Source organism: Oncorhynchus keta, chromosome 22, assembly GCF_023373465.1.
Source record: "Oncorhynchus keta strain PuntledgeMale-10-30-2019 chromosome 22, Oket_V2, whole genome shotgun sequence".
NCBI lineage: Eukaryota > Metazoa > Chordata > Actinopteri > Salmoniformes > Salmonidae > Oncorhynchus > Oncorhynchus keta.
This window is the reverse complement of record NC_068442.1, coordinates 54,294,198-54,306,697: the sequence shown is the minus strand read 5'-3', so window position 1 is coordinate 54,306,697 and position 12,500 is coordinate 54,294,198. Positions and strand designations below refer to the sequence as shown.

The 12,500-nt window shown below is 52.8% G+C and overlaps 1 protein-coding gene across 1 annotated transcript in view; it reads right to left on the bottom strand.

The window, feature by feature from the left end:
- The window catches only part of LOC118381706 (lipoma-preferred partner homolog), a 221,000-nt gene that overhangs the window by 73,035 nt on the left and 135,465 nt on the right, over positions 1–12,500 (bottom strand). The window contains exon 6 of the mRNA XM_052475648.1: positions 7,744–7,837. Within this exon, the coding sequence (XP_052331608.1) occupies positions 7,744–7,837 (94 nt within the window). The remainder of the gene's footprint in view (positions 1–7,743; positions 7,838–12,500) is intronic.

Here is a 12,500-nt window from a genome sequence, read left to right as displayed (position 1 = left end):
GCTCCATAGAATAACACTTTTTGGTTCCAGGTAGAACCTTCCGTACATTGAACCGAAAAGGGTTCTACCTGGAATCAATACGAGGTCTCTATGGGGACAGGTTCTAGACAGGTTCTAGACAGGTTCTAGGCATCACAGAGCCGACCAGGACACACACATGCACAAACGCAAGCACAGACACGCACGCACACACACACGCACACGCACACACACACACACACACACACACACACACACACACACACACACACACACACACACACACACACACACACACACACACACACTAAACACACTAAACACACATTATAGATACATAGCAAACACCTCCACACAACCTGGGATTATAGATACATAGAAAACACCTCCACACCACATAGAGCCAGGGGCCTGGAGAAGAGAGTTACCAGGGGGGTAGAGGGGAACAGAGAGCCAGGGGCCTGGAGAAGAGAGGTACCAGGGGGTAGAGGGGAACAGAGAGCCAGGGGTCTGGAGAAGAGAGGTACCGGGGAACATAGAGCCAGGGGCCTGGAGAAGAGAGGTACCAGGGGGTAGAGGGGAACAGAGAGCCAGGGGCCTGGAGAAGAGAGGTACCGGGGGTAGAGGGGAACAGAGAGCCAGGGGTCTGGAGAAGAGAGTTACCAGGGGGGTAGAGGGGAACAGAGAGCCAGGGGCCTGGAGAAGAGAGGTACTGGGGGTAGAGGGGAACAGAGAGCCAGGGGCCTGGAGAAGAGAGGTACCAGGGAACAGAGAGACAGGGGTCTGGAGAAGAGAGTTACCAGGGGGTAGAGGGGAACAGAGAGCCAGGGGTCTGGAGAAGAGAGGTACCAGGGGGCAGAGGGGAACATAGAGCCAGGGGCCTGGAGAAGAGAGGTACTGGGGAACATAGAGCCAGGGGCCTGGAGAAGAGAGGTACCGGGGGGTAGAGGGGAACAGAGAGCCAGGGGTCTGGAGAAGAGAGGTACCAGGGGGTAGAGGGGAACATAGAGCCAGGGGCCTGGAGAAGAGAGGTACTGGGGAACAGAGAGCCAGGGGCCTGGAGAAGAGAGGTACCAGGGGGGTAGAGGGGAACAGAGAGCCAGGGGCCTGGAGAAGAGAGGTACCAGGGAACAGAGAGACAGGGGTCTGGAGAAGAGAGTTACCAGGGGGGTAGAGGGGAACAGAGAGCCAGGGGCCTGGAGAAGAGAGGTACCAGGGGGTAGAGGGGAACATAGAGCCAGGGGCCTGGAGAAGAGAGGTACTGGGGGTAGAGGGGAACAGAGAGCCAGGGGCCTGGAGAAGAGAGGTACCGGGGGGTAGAGGGGAACAGAGAGCCAGGGGCCTGGAGAAGAGAGGTACCGGGGGTAGAGGGGAACATAGAGCCAGGGGCCTGGAGAAGAGAGGTACCAGGGGGTAGAGGGGAACAGAGAGCCAGGGGCCTGGAGAAGAGAGGTACCAGGGGGGTAGAGGGGAACAGAGAGCCAGGGGCCTGGAGAAGAGAGGTACTGGGGAACATAGAGCCAGGGGCCTGGAGAAGAGAGGTACCAGGGGGTAGAGGGGAACAGAGAGCCAGGGGCCTGGAGAAGAGAGGTACCAGGGGGGTAGAGGGGAACAGAGAGCCAGGGGCCTGGAGAAGAGAGGTACCGGGGAACAGAGAGACAGGGGTCTGGAGAAGAGAGGTACCAGGGGGTAGAGGGGAACAGAGAGCCAGGGGCCTGGAGAAGAGAGGTACTGGGGAACAGAGAGCCAGGGGCCTGGAGAAGAGAGGTACCAGGGGGTAGAGGGGAACAGAGAGCCAGGGGCCTGGAGAAGAGAGGTACCAGGGGGTAGAGGGGAACAGAGAGCCAGGGGCCTGGAGAAGAGAGGTACCAGGGGGTAGAGGGGAACATAGAGCCAGGGGCCTGGAGAAGAGAGGTACCGGGGGGGGGGTAGAGGGGAACAGAGAGCCAGGGGCCTGGAGAAGAGAGGTACTGGGGAACATAGAGCCAGGGGCCTGGAGAAGAGAGGTACTGGGGGTAGAGGGGAACAGAGAGCCAGGGGCCTGGAGAAGAGAGGTACCAGGGGGTAGAGGGGAACATAGAGCTAGGGGCCTGGAGAAGAGAGGTGTGAGGAGTGGAGGTGCAGGGGAGAGACCAGAGGGAGAGTCCAGGGGAGACACCAGGGGGAGAGACCAGAGGGAGAGGGCCAGGGGAGAGAGGGCCAGGGGAGAGACCAGAGGGAGAGGGCCAGGGAGAGACCAGGGGCAGAGACCAGAGGGAGAGGGCCAGGGAGAGAGGGTCAGGGGAGAGACCAGAGGGAGAGGGCCAGGGAGAGAGGGCCAGGGGAGAGACCAGGGAGAGTCCAGGGGAGACACCAGGGGGAGAGACCAGAGGGAGAGGGCCAGGGAGAGAGGGCCAGGGGAGAGACCAGGGGAGACACCAGGGGGAGAGACCAGAGGGAGAGGGCCAGAGAGAGAGGGCCAGGGGAGAGACCAGGGGAGAGTCCAGGGGAGACACCAGGGGGAGAGACCAGAGGGAGAGGGCCAGGGGAGAGAGGGCCAGGGGAGAGACCAGAGGGAGAGGGCCAGGGAGAGACCAGGGGGCAGAGACCAGAGGGAGAGGGCCAGGGAGAGAGGGTCAGGGAGAGACCAGAGGGAGAGGGCCAGGGAGAGAGGGCCAGGGGAGAGACCAGGGAGAGAGGGCCAGAGGGAGAGACCAGAGGGAGAGACCAGGGAGAGAGGGCCAGGGAGGGAGAGAGGGCCAGGGGGAGAGAGGGCCAGGGGAGAGAGGGCCAGAGGAGACACCAGGGGAGACACCAGGGGAGAGGGCCAGGGGAGAGACCAGGGGAGAGACCAGGGGAGAGGGCCAGAGGGAGAGACCAGGGCGAAAGACCAGGGGAGAGACCAGGGCGAAAGACCAGGGGAGAGACCAGGGGAGAGACCAGGGGAGAGACCAGGGGAGAGACCAGGGGGAGAGGGCCAGAGGGAGAGACCAGGGCGAAAGACCAGGGGAGAGACCAGGGCGAAAGACCAGGGGAGAGACCAGGGGAGAGACCAGGGGAGAGACCAGGGGAGAGACCAGGGGAGAGAGGGCCAGGGGAGAGAGAAAGGGGGTAGACCAGTGGGTGAGACCAGGGGGTGTGGAGAGGGCCAGGAGGGGTTTTAAATGATTAAAGGAGAGAGGAGAGGAGCAGAACAGAGGGACACCATTCTCTATGGAAATAACTCATGAACAATGTCTAGTAGAACAAAAGACCATGATGAAAGATCAGGAAGGAGTTAATATGATTCAAATTAATTTAAATTCAACATGTTGAAGTTAGTGATTCTTCCCCCTCTCTGAGGGTTTAAATACGTGACTAGCCAAAGAAAAGACAAGGAAAAGCTGAGCTGTCTGTCTATAACACAGAACAACAGAAGGAAATGGAAATGGGAGAAATGAGAGAAACACACACACACACACCGCACGTTCACACCCCATGCAGTTTCCGTAACTTCTGCAAAGCAGTTTTTGTAACTTTTGCAAAGTGACCATGGCACCTGTTTTTCAAAAGAAGACCTTCCTCTCCACAATGCAAAGTGACCATGGGAAAGAATCTATAACATCAGAGTCACATCCTCTTTGTTATCGGACGGAGGAGACCTTTGAGCATTAAGAAATAACAAAGTGTGTGTGTGTAACAGAGAGAGAGAGAGAGAGAGAGAGAGAGAGAGAGAGAGAGAGAGAGAGAGAGAGAGAGAGAGAGAGAGAGAGAGAGAGAGTACCTCTAAGGTTCCTCTACATTTCCTCTCGGTACCGTATGCTTCAGAGGCTGTGACTCACAGGATCACCTTAGCTCCATTGGCGTTAGGCGAACGGAGTGTCCATTTAGCTTGCCCTACTGCCCTACTTCTCTACTTCCCTTACTGCCCTACTTCCCTACTGCTCTACTTCCCTACTGCCCTACTTCTCTACTGCCCTACTTCTCTACTGCCCTACTTCTCTACTGCCCTACTTCCCTACTTCTCTACTGCCCTACTGCTCTAGTTCCCTACTGCCCTAATGCTCTAATGCCCTACTCCCCTACTTCCCTACTCCTCTACTGCCCTACTTCTCTACTGCCCTACTTCTCTACTCCCCTACCTCCCTACTGCCCTACTCCCTACTGACCTACTTATCTACTGCCCTACTTCCCTACTGCTCTAGTTCCCTACTGCCCTATTCCCCTACTTCTCTACTGCCCTACTTCCCTACTTCTCTACTGCCCTACTGCTCTAGTTCCCTACTGCCCTAATGCTCTAATGCCCTACTCCCCTACTTCCCTACTCCCCTACTGCCCTACTCCCCTACTTCCCTACTGCCCTACTTCTCTACTGCCCTACTGCCCTACTGCCCTACTTCTCTACTTCCCTACTGCCCTACTTCTCTACTGCCCTACTGCCCTACTTCCCTACTTCCCTACTGCTCTACTTCCCTACTGCTCTACTCCCCTACTGCCCTACTCCCCTACCTCCCTACTCCCCTACTCCCCTACTCCCCTACTGCCCTACTTCTCTACTCCCCTACTCCCCTACTTCCCTACTTCCCTACTTCTCTACTCCCCTACTGACCTACTCCCCTACTGCTCTACTCCCCTACTCCCCTACTCCCCTACTCCCCTACTGACCTACTCCCCTACTGCCCTACTCCCCTACTCCCCTACTCCCCTACTCCCCTACTGCCCTACTCCCCTACTGCTCTACTCCCCTACTCCCCTACTGCTCTACTCCCCTACTGACCTACTCCCCTACTCCCCTACTCCCCTACTGCTCTACTCCCCTACTCCCCTACTGCTCTACTCCCCTACTCCCCTACTCCCCTACTCCCCTACTCCCCTACTCCCCTACTGCTCTACTCCCCTACTCCCCTACTCCCCTACTGCTCTACTCCCCTACTCCCCTACTGCTCTACTCCCCTACTGCTCTACTCCCCTACTCCCCTACTGCTCTACTCCCCTACTCCCCTACTGCTCTACTCCCCTACTGCTCTACTCCCCTACTTCCCTACTGCTCTACTCCCCTACTCCCCTACTGCTCTACTCCCCTACTGCTCTACTCCCCTACTGCTCTACTCCCCTACTCCCCTACTGCTCTACTCCCCTACTCCCCTACTGCTCTACTCCCCTACTGCTCTACTCCCCTACTCCCCTACTGCTCTACTCCCCTACTCCCCTACTGCCCTACTCCCCTACTGCTCTACTCCCCTACTCCCCTACTGACCTACTCCCCTACTGCTCTACTCCCCTACTCCCCTACTCCCCTACTGCTCTACTCCCCTACTGCTCTACTCCCCTACTCCCCTACTGCTCTACTCCCCTACTGCTCTACTCCCCTACTCCCCTACTCCCTACTCCCCTACTGCCCTACTCCCCTACTCCCCTACTCCCCTACTGCTCTACTCCCCTACTCCCCTACTGCCCTACTCCCCTACTGCTCTACTCCCCTACTCCCCTACTGCTCTACTCCCCTACTGCTCTACTCCCCTACTGCTCTACTCCCCTACTCCCCTACTCCCCTACTGCCCTACTCCCCTACTGCTCTACTCCCCTACTCCCCTACTGCTCTACTCCCCTACTGCTCTACTCCCCTACTGCTCTACTCCTCTACTCCCCTACTGCCCTACTCCTCTACTCCCCTACTGCCCTACTGCCCTACTCCCCTACATCCCTACTCCCCTACTGCTCTACTCCCCTACTGCTCTACTCCCCTACTGCCCTACATCCCTACTCCCCTACTGCTCTACTCCCCTACTGCTCTACTCCCCTACTCCCCTACTGCCCTACATCCCTACTCCCCTACTCCCCTACATCCCTACTCCCCTACTGCTCTACTCCCCTACTGCTCTACTCCCCTACTCCCCTACTGCTCTACTCCCCTACTGCTCTACTCCTCTACTCCCCTACTGCCCTACTCCTCTACTCCCCTACTGCCCTACTCCCCTACTCCCCTACTCCCCTACTGCCCTACATCCCTACTCCCCTACTGCTCTACTCCCCTACTGCTCTACTCCCCTACTGCTCTACTCCCCTACTCCCCTACTGCCCTACATCCCTACTCCCCTACTGCTCTACTCCCCTACTGCTCTACTCCCCTACTCCCCTACTGCCCTACATCCCTACTCCCCTACTGCCCTACTCCTCTACTCCCCTACTGCCCTACTGCCCTACACGTGGTGTAGGAGATTGACCCATACGAAAAGGTAGGGCCTCAACCCTCTAACGTGGTGTAGGAGATTGACCCATAGGAAAAGGTAGGGCCTCAACCCTCTAACGTGGTGTAGGAGATTGACCCATAGGAAAAGGTAGGGCCTCAACCCTCTAACGTGGTGTAGGAGATTGACCCATAGGAAAAGGTAGGGCCTCAACCCTCTAACGTGGTGTAGGAGATTGACCCATAGGAAAAGGTAGGGCCTCATCCCTCTAACGTGGTGTAGGAGATTGACCCATAGGAAAAGGTAGGGCCTCAACCCTCTAACGTGGTGTAGGAGATTGACCCATAGGAAAAGGTAGGGCCTCAACCCTCTAACGTGGTGTAGGAGATTGACCCATAGGAAAAGGTAGGGCCTCAACCCTCTAACGTGGTGTAGGAGATTGACCCATAGGAAAAGGTAGGGCCTCAACCCTCTAACGTGGTGTAGGAGATTGACCCATACGAAAAGGTAGGGCCTCAACCCTCTAACGTGGTGTAGGAGATTGACCCATAGGAAAAGGTAGGGCCTCAACCCTCTAACGTGGTGTAGGAGATTGACCCATAGGAAAAGGTAGGGCCTCAACCCTCTAACGTGGTGTAGGAGATTGACCCATAGGAAAAGGTAGGGCCGCAACCCTCTAACGTGGTGTAGGAGATTGACCCATAGGAAAAGGTAGGGCCTCAACCCTCTAACGTGGTGTAGGAGATTGACCCATAGGAAAAGGTAGGGCCTCAACCCTCTAACGTGGTGTAGGAGATTGACCCATAGGAAAAGGTAGGGCCTCAACCCTCTAACGTGGTGTAGGAGATTGACCCATAGGAAAAGGTAGGGCCGCAACCCTCTAACGTGGTGTAGGAGATTGACCCATAGGAAAAGGTAGGGCCGCAACCCTCTAACGTGGTGTAGGAGATTGACCCATAGGAAAAGGTAGGGCCTCAACCCTCTATCGTGGTGTAGGAGATTGACCCATAGGAAAAGGTAGGGCCTCAACCCTCTAACGTGGTGTAGGAGATTGACCCTTAGGAAAAGGTAGGGCCTCAACCCTCTAACGTGGTGTAGGAGATTGACCCATAGGAAAAGGTAGGGCCGCAACCCTCTAACGTGGTGTAGGAGATTGACCCATAGGAAAAGGTAGGGCCGCAACCCTCTAACGTGGTGTAGGAGATTGACCCATAGGAAAAGGTAGGGCCTCATCCCTCTAACGTGGTGTAGGAGATTGACCCATAGGAAAAGGTAGGGCCTCATCCCTCTAACGTGGTGTAGGAGATTGACCCATAGGAAAAGGTAGGGCCTCAACCCTCTAACGTGGTGTAGGAGATTGACCCATAGGAAAAGGTAGGGCCGCAACCCTCTAACGTGGTGTAGGAGATTGACCCATAGGAAAAGGTAGGGCCTCAACCCTCTAACGTGGTGTAGGAGATTGACCCATAGGAAAAGGTAGGGCCGCAACCCTCTAACGTGGTGTAGGAGATTGACCCATAGGAAAAGGTAGGGCCTCAACCCTCTAACGTGGTGTAGGAGATTGACCCATAGGAAAACTGGGGGGGGTCAGAGACATACAGTACATAACAAGTCTCACCAAAGTACTCCTCAGCCGGAGGGTTGTCCATGTCATACAGCATCTTCTTGGTGAGCCTCTCCAGTTCTTCCTCAGGCCTGGCACCGCTGGGAGCCTGCAACAGAACACAACGCTGTCATACATACAACCTCACACAGTCTAACACAGACCCTGGGTCTGAACCTCGCCCTGCGCAATTGGTTTTCCCGGACTTCTCCACTTCCACAAGGGTGTGTGCTCAGCCCTCTCCTGTTACTCCCTGTCCACCCATGGCTGCGTGGCCACGCACGACTCCAACTCAATCATCAAGTTTGCTGACGACACAACAGTGATAGGCATGATTACCAACAACGACGAGACGGCCTACAGGGAGGAGGTGAGGGCCCTCGGAGTGTGGTGTCAGGAAAATAACCTCACACTCAACGTCAACAAAACTAAGGAGATGATCGTGGACTTCAGGAAACAGCAGAGGGAGCACGCCCTATCCACGTCGACGGGACAGGAGTGGAAAAGGTGGAACATTTTAAGTTCGTCGGCGTACACATCACGGACAAACTGATGAGGTCTAACACGGTCTAACACGGTCTCATGAGGTCTAACGTGGTCTAACACGGTCTAATGAGGTCTAACACGGTCTAACACGGTCTAATGAGGTCTAACACGATCTAATGAGGTCTAACACGGTCTAATGAGGTCTAACGTGGTCTAATGCGGTCGAATGAGGTCTAACACGGTCTAAAACGGTCTAATGAGGTCTAACGCGGTCTAATGTGGTCTAACACGATCTAATGAGGTCTAACACGGTCTAATGAGGTCTAACGTGGTCTAATGCGGTCGAATGAGGTCTAACAGGGTCTAACACGGTCTAATGAGGTCTAACGCGGTCTAATGTGGTCTAATGAGGTCTAACACGGTCTAACGCGGTCTAATGAGGTCTAATGAGGTCTAACACGGTCTAATGATGTCTAATGAGGTCTAACACGGTCTAACACGGTCTAATGAGGTCTAACACGGTCTAACACGGTCTAATGATGTCTAATGAGGTCTAACACGGTCTAACACGGTCTAATGAGGTCTAACACGGTCTAATGAGGTCTAACACGGTCAAATGAGGTCTAACGTGGTCTAATGAGGTCTAATGAGGTCTAACGTGGTCTAATGAGGTCTAACGCGGTCTAATGAGGTCTAACGCGGTCTAATGAGGTCTAACGTGGTCTAATGAGGTCTAACGCGGTCGAATGAGGTCTAACGCGGTCTAACGCGGTCTAATGAGGTCTAACGTGGTCTAATGAGGTCTAACGCGGTCGAATGAGGTCTAACGCGGTCTAACGCGGTCTAATGAGGTCTAACGCGGTCTAATGAGGTCTAACGCGGTCTAATGAGGTCTAACGAGGTCTAATGCGGTCTAATGAGGTCTAACGCGGTCTAATGAGGTCTAATGCGGTCTAATGAGGTCTAACGTGGTCTAATGAGGTCTAACGCGGTCTAACACGGTCTAACGCGGTCTAACGAGGTCTAACACAATCAGCCTACAACTGTGCACTCGGGTCCGCCCTAGGTACAGCTGGGACCCTAGCAACACAACACAGGGACCAACATCATGAGTTTAGGTTTCTACTTGTAACAACATAATGTTTCACACCTACTGTACAAAAACCACTGACCCAGTGGACCTACTGCATCCATCCCTGAAGACGATCATAGGACAATGACCCAATGGTATCAGGTCCAGTGGTTAGAGTGTTGGACTAGTAACCGAAAGGTTGCAAGTTCAAATCCCCGAGCTGACAAGGTACAAATCTGTCGTTCTGCCCCTGAACAAGGCAGTTAACCCACTTTTCCTAGGCCGTCATTGAAAATAAGAATTTGTTCTTAATTGACTTGCCTGGTTAAATAAAGGTTAAATAAATAAAATAAATAAATAAATAAACAATTGATTTAAATAGCTTTGTTCTGTATACACTACATGACCACGAAGTATGTGGACACCTGCTCGTCAAACATTTCATTCCCCTTTGCTGCTATAACAGCCTCCACTCTTCTAGGAAGACTTTCCACTAGATGTTGGAACATTGCTGCTATAACAGCCTCCACTCTTCTGGGAAGGCTTTCCACTAGATGTTGGAACATTGCTGCTATAACAGCCTCCACTCTTCTGGGAAGGCTTTCCACTAGATGATGGAATATTGCTGCTATAACAGCCTCTACTCTTCTGGGAAGACTTTCCACACTCTGATGAAGGTTGCTAGGGCAATGCCCTGATGAAGGTTGTTTGGGCTACGCCCTGATGAAAGACGTTAGGGCAACTCCCTGATGAAAGATGTTAGGGCAATGCTCTGATGAAAGATGTTAGGGCAATGCTCTGATGAAGGTTGTTAGGGCAACGCTCTGATGAAAGATGTTAGGGCAACTCCCTGATGAAGGTTGTTAGGGCAACACTCTGATGAAAGATGTTAGGGCAACTCCCTGATGAAGGTTGCTAGGGCAACGCCCTGATGAAGGATGTTAGGGCAACGCTCTGATGAAAGTTGTTCGGGCAACTCCCTGATGAAGGTTGCTAGGGCAACGCCCTGATGAAGGATGTTAGGGCAACGCTCTGATGAAAGATGTTAGGGCAACTCCCTGATGAAGGTTGCTAGGGCAACGCCCTGATGAAGGATGTTAGGGCAACGCTCTGATGAAAGTTGTTCGGGCAACTCCCTGATGAAGGTTGTTTGAAAACACAACATGCTGTTCTGTTAAAGCATCCTGAAGGCTGTTGTGCCTGTTGGGTGTTTAACTTGCTAATGATATACATCTCTGGGTGTTTTAGTGAAGAGGAATCTGACCCTGGGCCTGTGGCCTCTGGTGGCCCCTACAACCCTAAGGGTGACGCTGTGTGTACAGAATGCATGATGGGTCTGTACAGGAACGCAAGTCATGTGGAAACAGCACTCTGACCAGTCTGTTGCATTTGAAAAATGACACAGTTAAAATCTCATTTTTAGCCTTTAACGTCTTTAATACTAAGCTGGCAGTAGCCATTTGCTCCCATCTACGACTAAGGGCAGTTTTGGGAACGAATAAAAGCCTAAATTGTAACGTAGTGGCTGTAACAGGCCCCTTGACTTTTTCCACATTTTGTTATGTTACAGCCTTATTCTAAAATTGATTAAATTAAATAAATCTCAGCAATCTACAAACAATACCCCATAATGACAAAGTGAAAACAGGTTTTTAGAAAATGTTATATTTTCAAGTATTCAGACCCTTTTCCTACTATGAGACTCGAAATTGGGCTCATGTGCATCCTGTTTCCATTGATCATCCTTGAGATTCTACAACTTGATTGGAGTCCACCTGTTGTAAATTCAAGTGGAGGCTATATACAGGGGGTACCGGTACAGAGTTAATGTGGAGGCTATATACAGGGGGTACCGGTACAGAGTCAATGTGGAGGCTATATACAGGGGGTACCGATACAGAGTCAATGTGGAGGCTATATACAGGGGGTACCGGTACAGAGTCAAAGTGGAGGCTATATACAGGGTGTTACGGTACAGAGTCAATGTGGAGGCCATATACAGGAGGTACCGGTACAGAGTCAATGTGGAGGCTATATACAGGGGGTACCGGTACAGAGTCAATGTGGAGGCTAGATACAGGGTATTACGGTACAGAGTCAATGTGGAGGCTATATACAGGGTATTACGGTACAGAGTCAATGTGGAGGCTATATACAGGGTGTACCGGTACAGAGTCAATGTGGAGGCTATATACAGGGTGTTACGGTACAGAGTCAATGTGGAGGCTATATACAGGGGGTACCGGTACAGAGTCAATGTGGAGGCTATATACAGGGGGTAACGGTACAGAGTCAATGTGGAGGCTATATACAGGGTGTTACGGTACAGAGTCAATGTGGAGGCTATATACAGGGGGTACCGGTACAGAGTCAATGTGGAGGCTATATACAGGGGGTACCGGTACAGAGTCAATGTGGAGGCTATATACAGGGTATTACGGTACAGAGTCAATGTGGAGGCTATATACAGGGTATTACGGTACAGAGTCAATGTGGAGGCTATATACAGGGGGTACCGGTACAGAGTCAATGTGGAGGCTATATACAGGGTGTTACGGTACAGAGTCGATGTGGAGGCTATATACAGGGGGTACCGGTACAGAGTCAATGTGGAGGCTATATACAGGGGGTACGGTACAGAGTCAATGTGGAGGCTATATACAGGGGGTACGGTACAGAGTCAATGTGGAGGCTATATACAGGGTATTACGGTACAGAGTCAATGTGGAGGCTATATACAGGGAGTACCGGTACAGAGTCAATGTGGAGGCTATATACAGGGTGTTACGGTACAGAGTCAATGTGGAGGCTATATACAGGGTGTTACGGTACAGAGTCAATGTGGAGGCTATATACAAGGTATTACGGTACAGAGTCAATGTGGAGGCTATATACAGGGTATTACGGTACAGAGTCAATGTGGAGGCTATATACAGGGTATTACGGTACAGAGTCAATGTGGAGGCTATATACAGGAGGTACCGGTACAGAGTCAATGTGGAGGCTGTATACAGGGTGTACCGGTACAGAGTCAATGTGGAGGCTATATACACGGTATTACGGTACAGAGTCAATGTGGAGGCTGTATACAGGAGGTACCGGTACAGAGTCAATGTGGAGGCTATATACAGGGGGTACCGGTACAGAGTCAATGTGGAGGCTATATACAGGGGGTACCGGTACAGAGTCAATGTGGAGGCTATATACAGGAGGT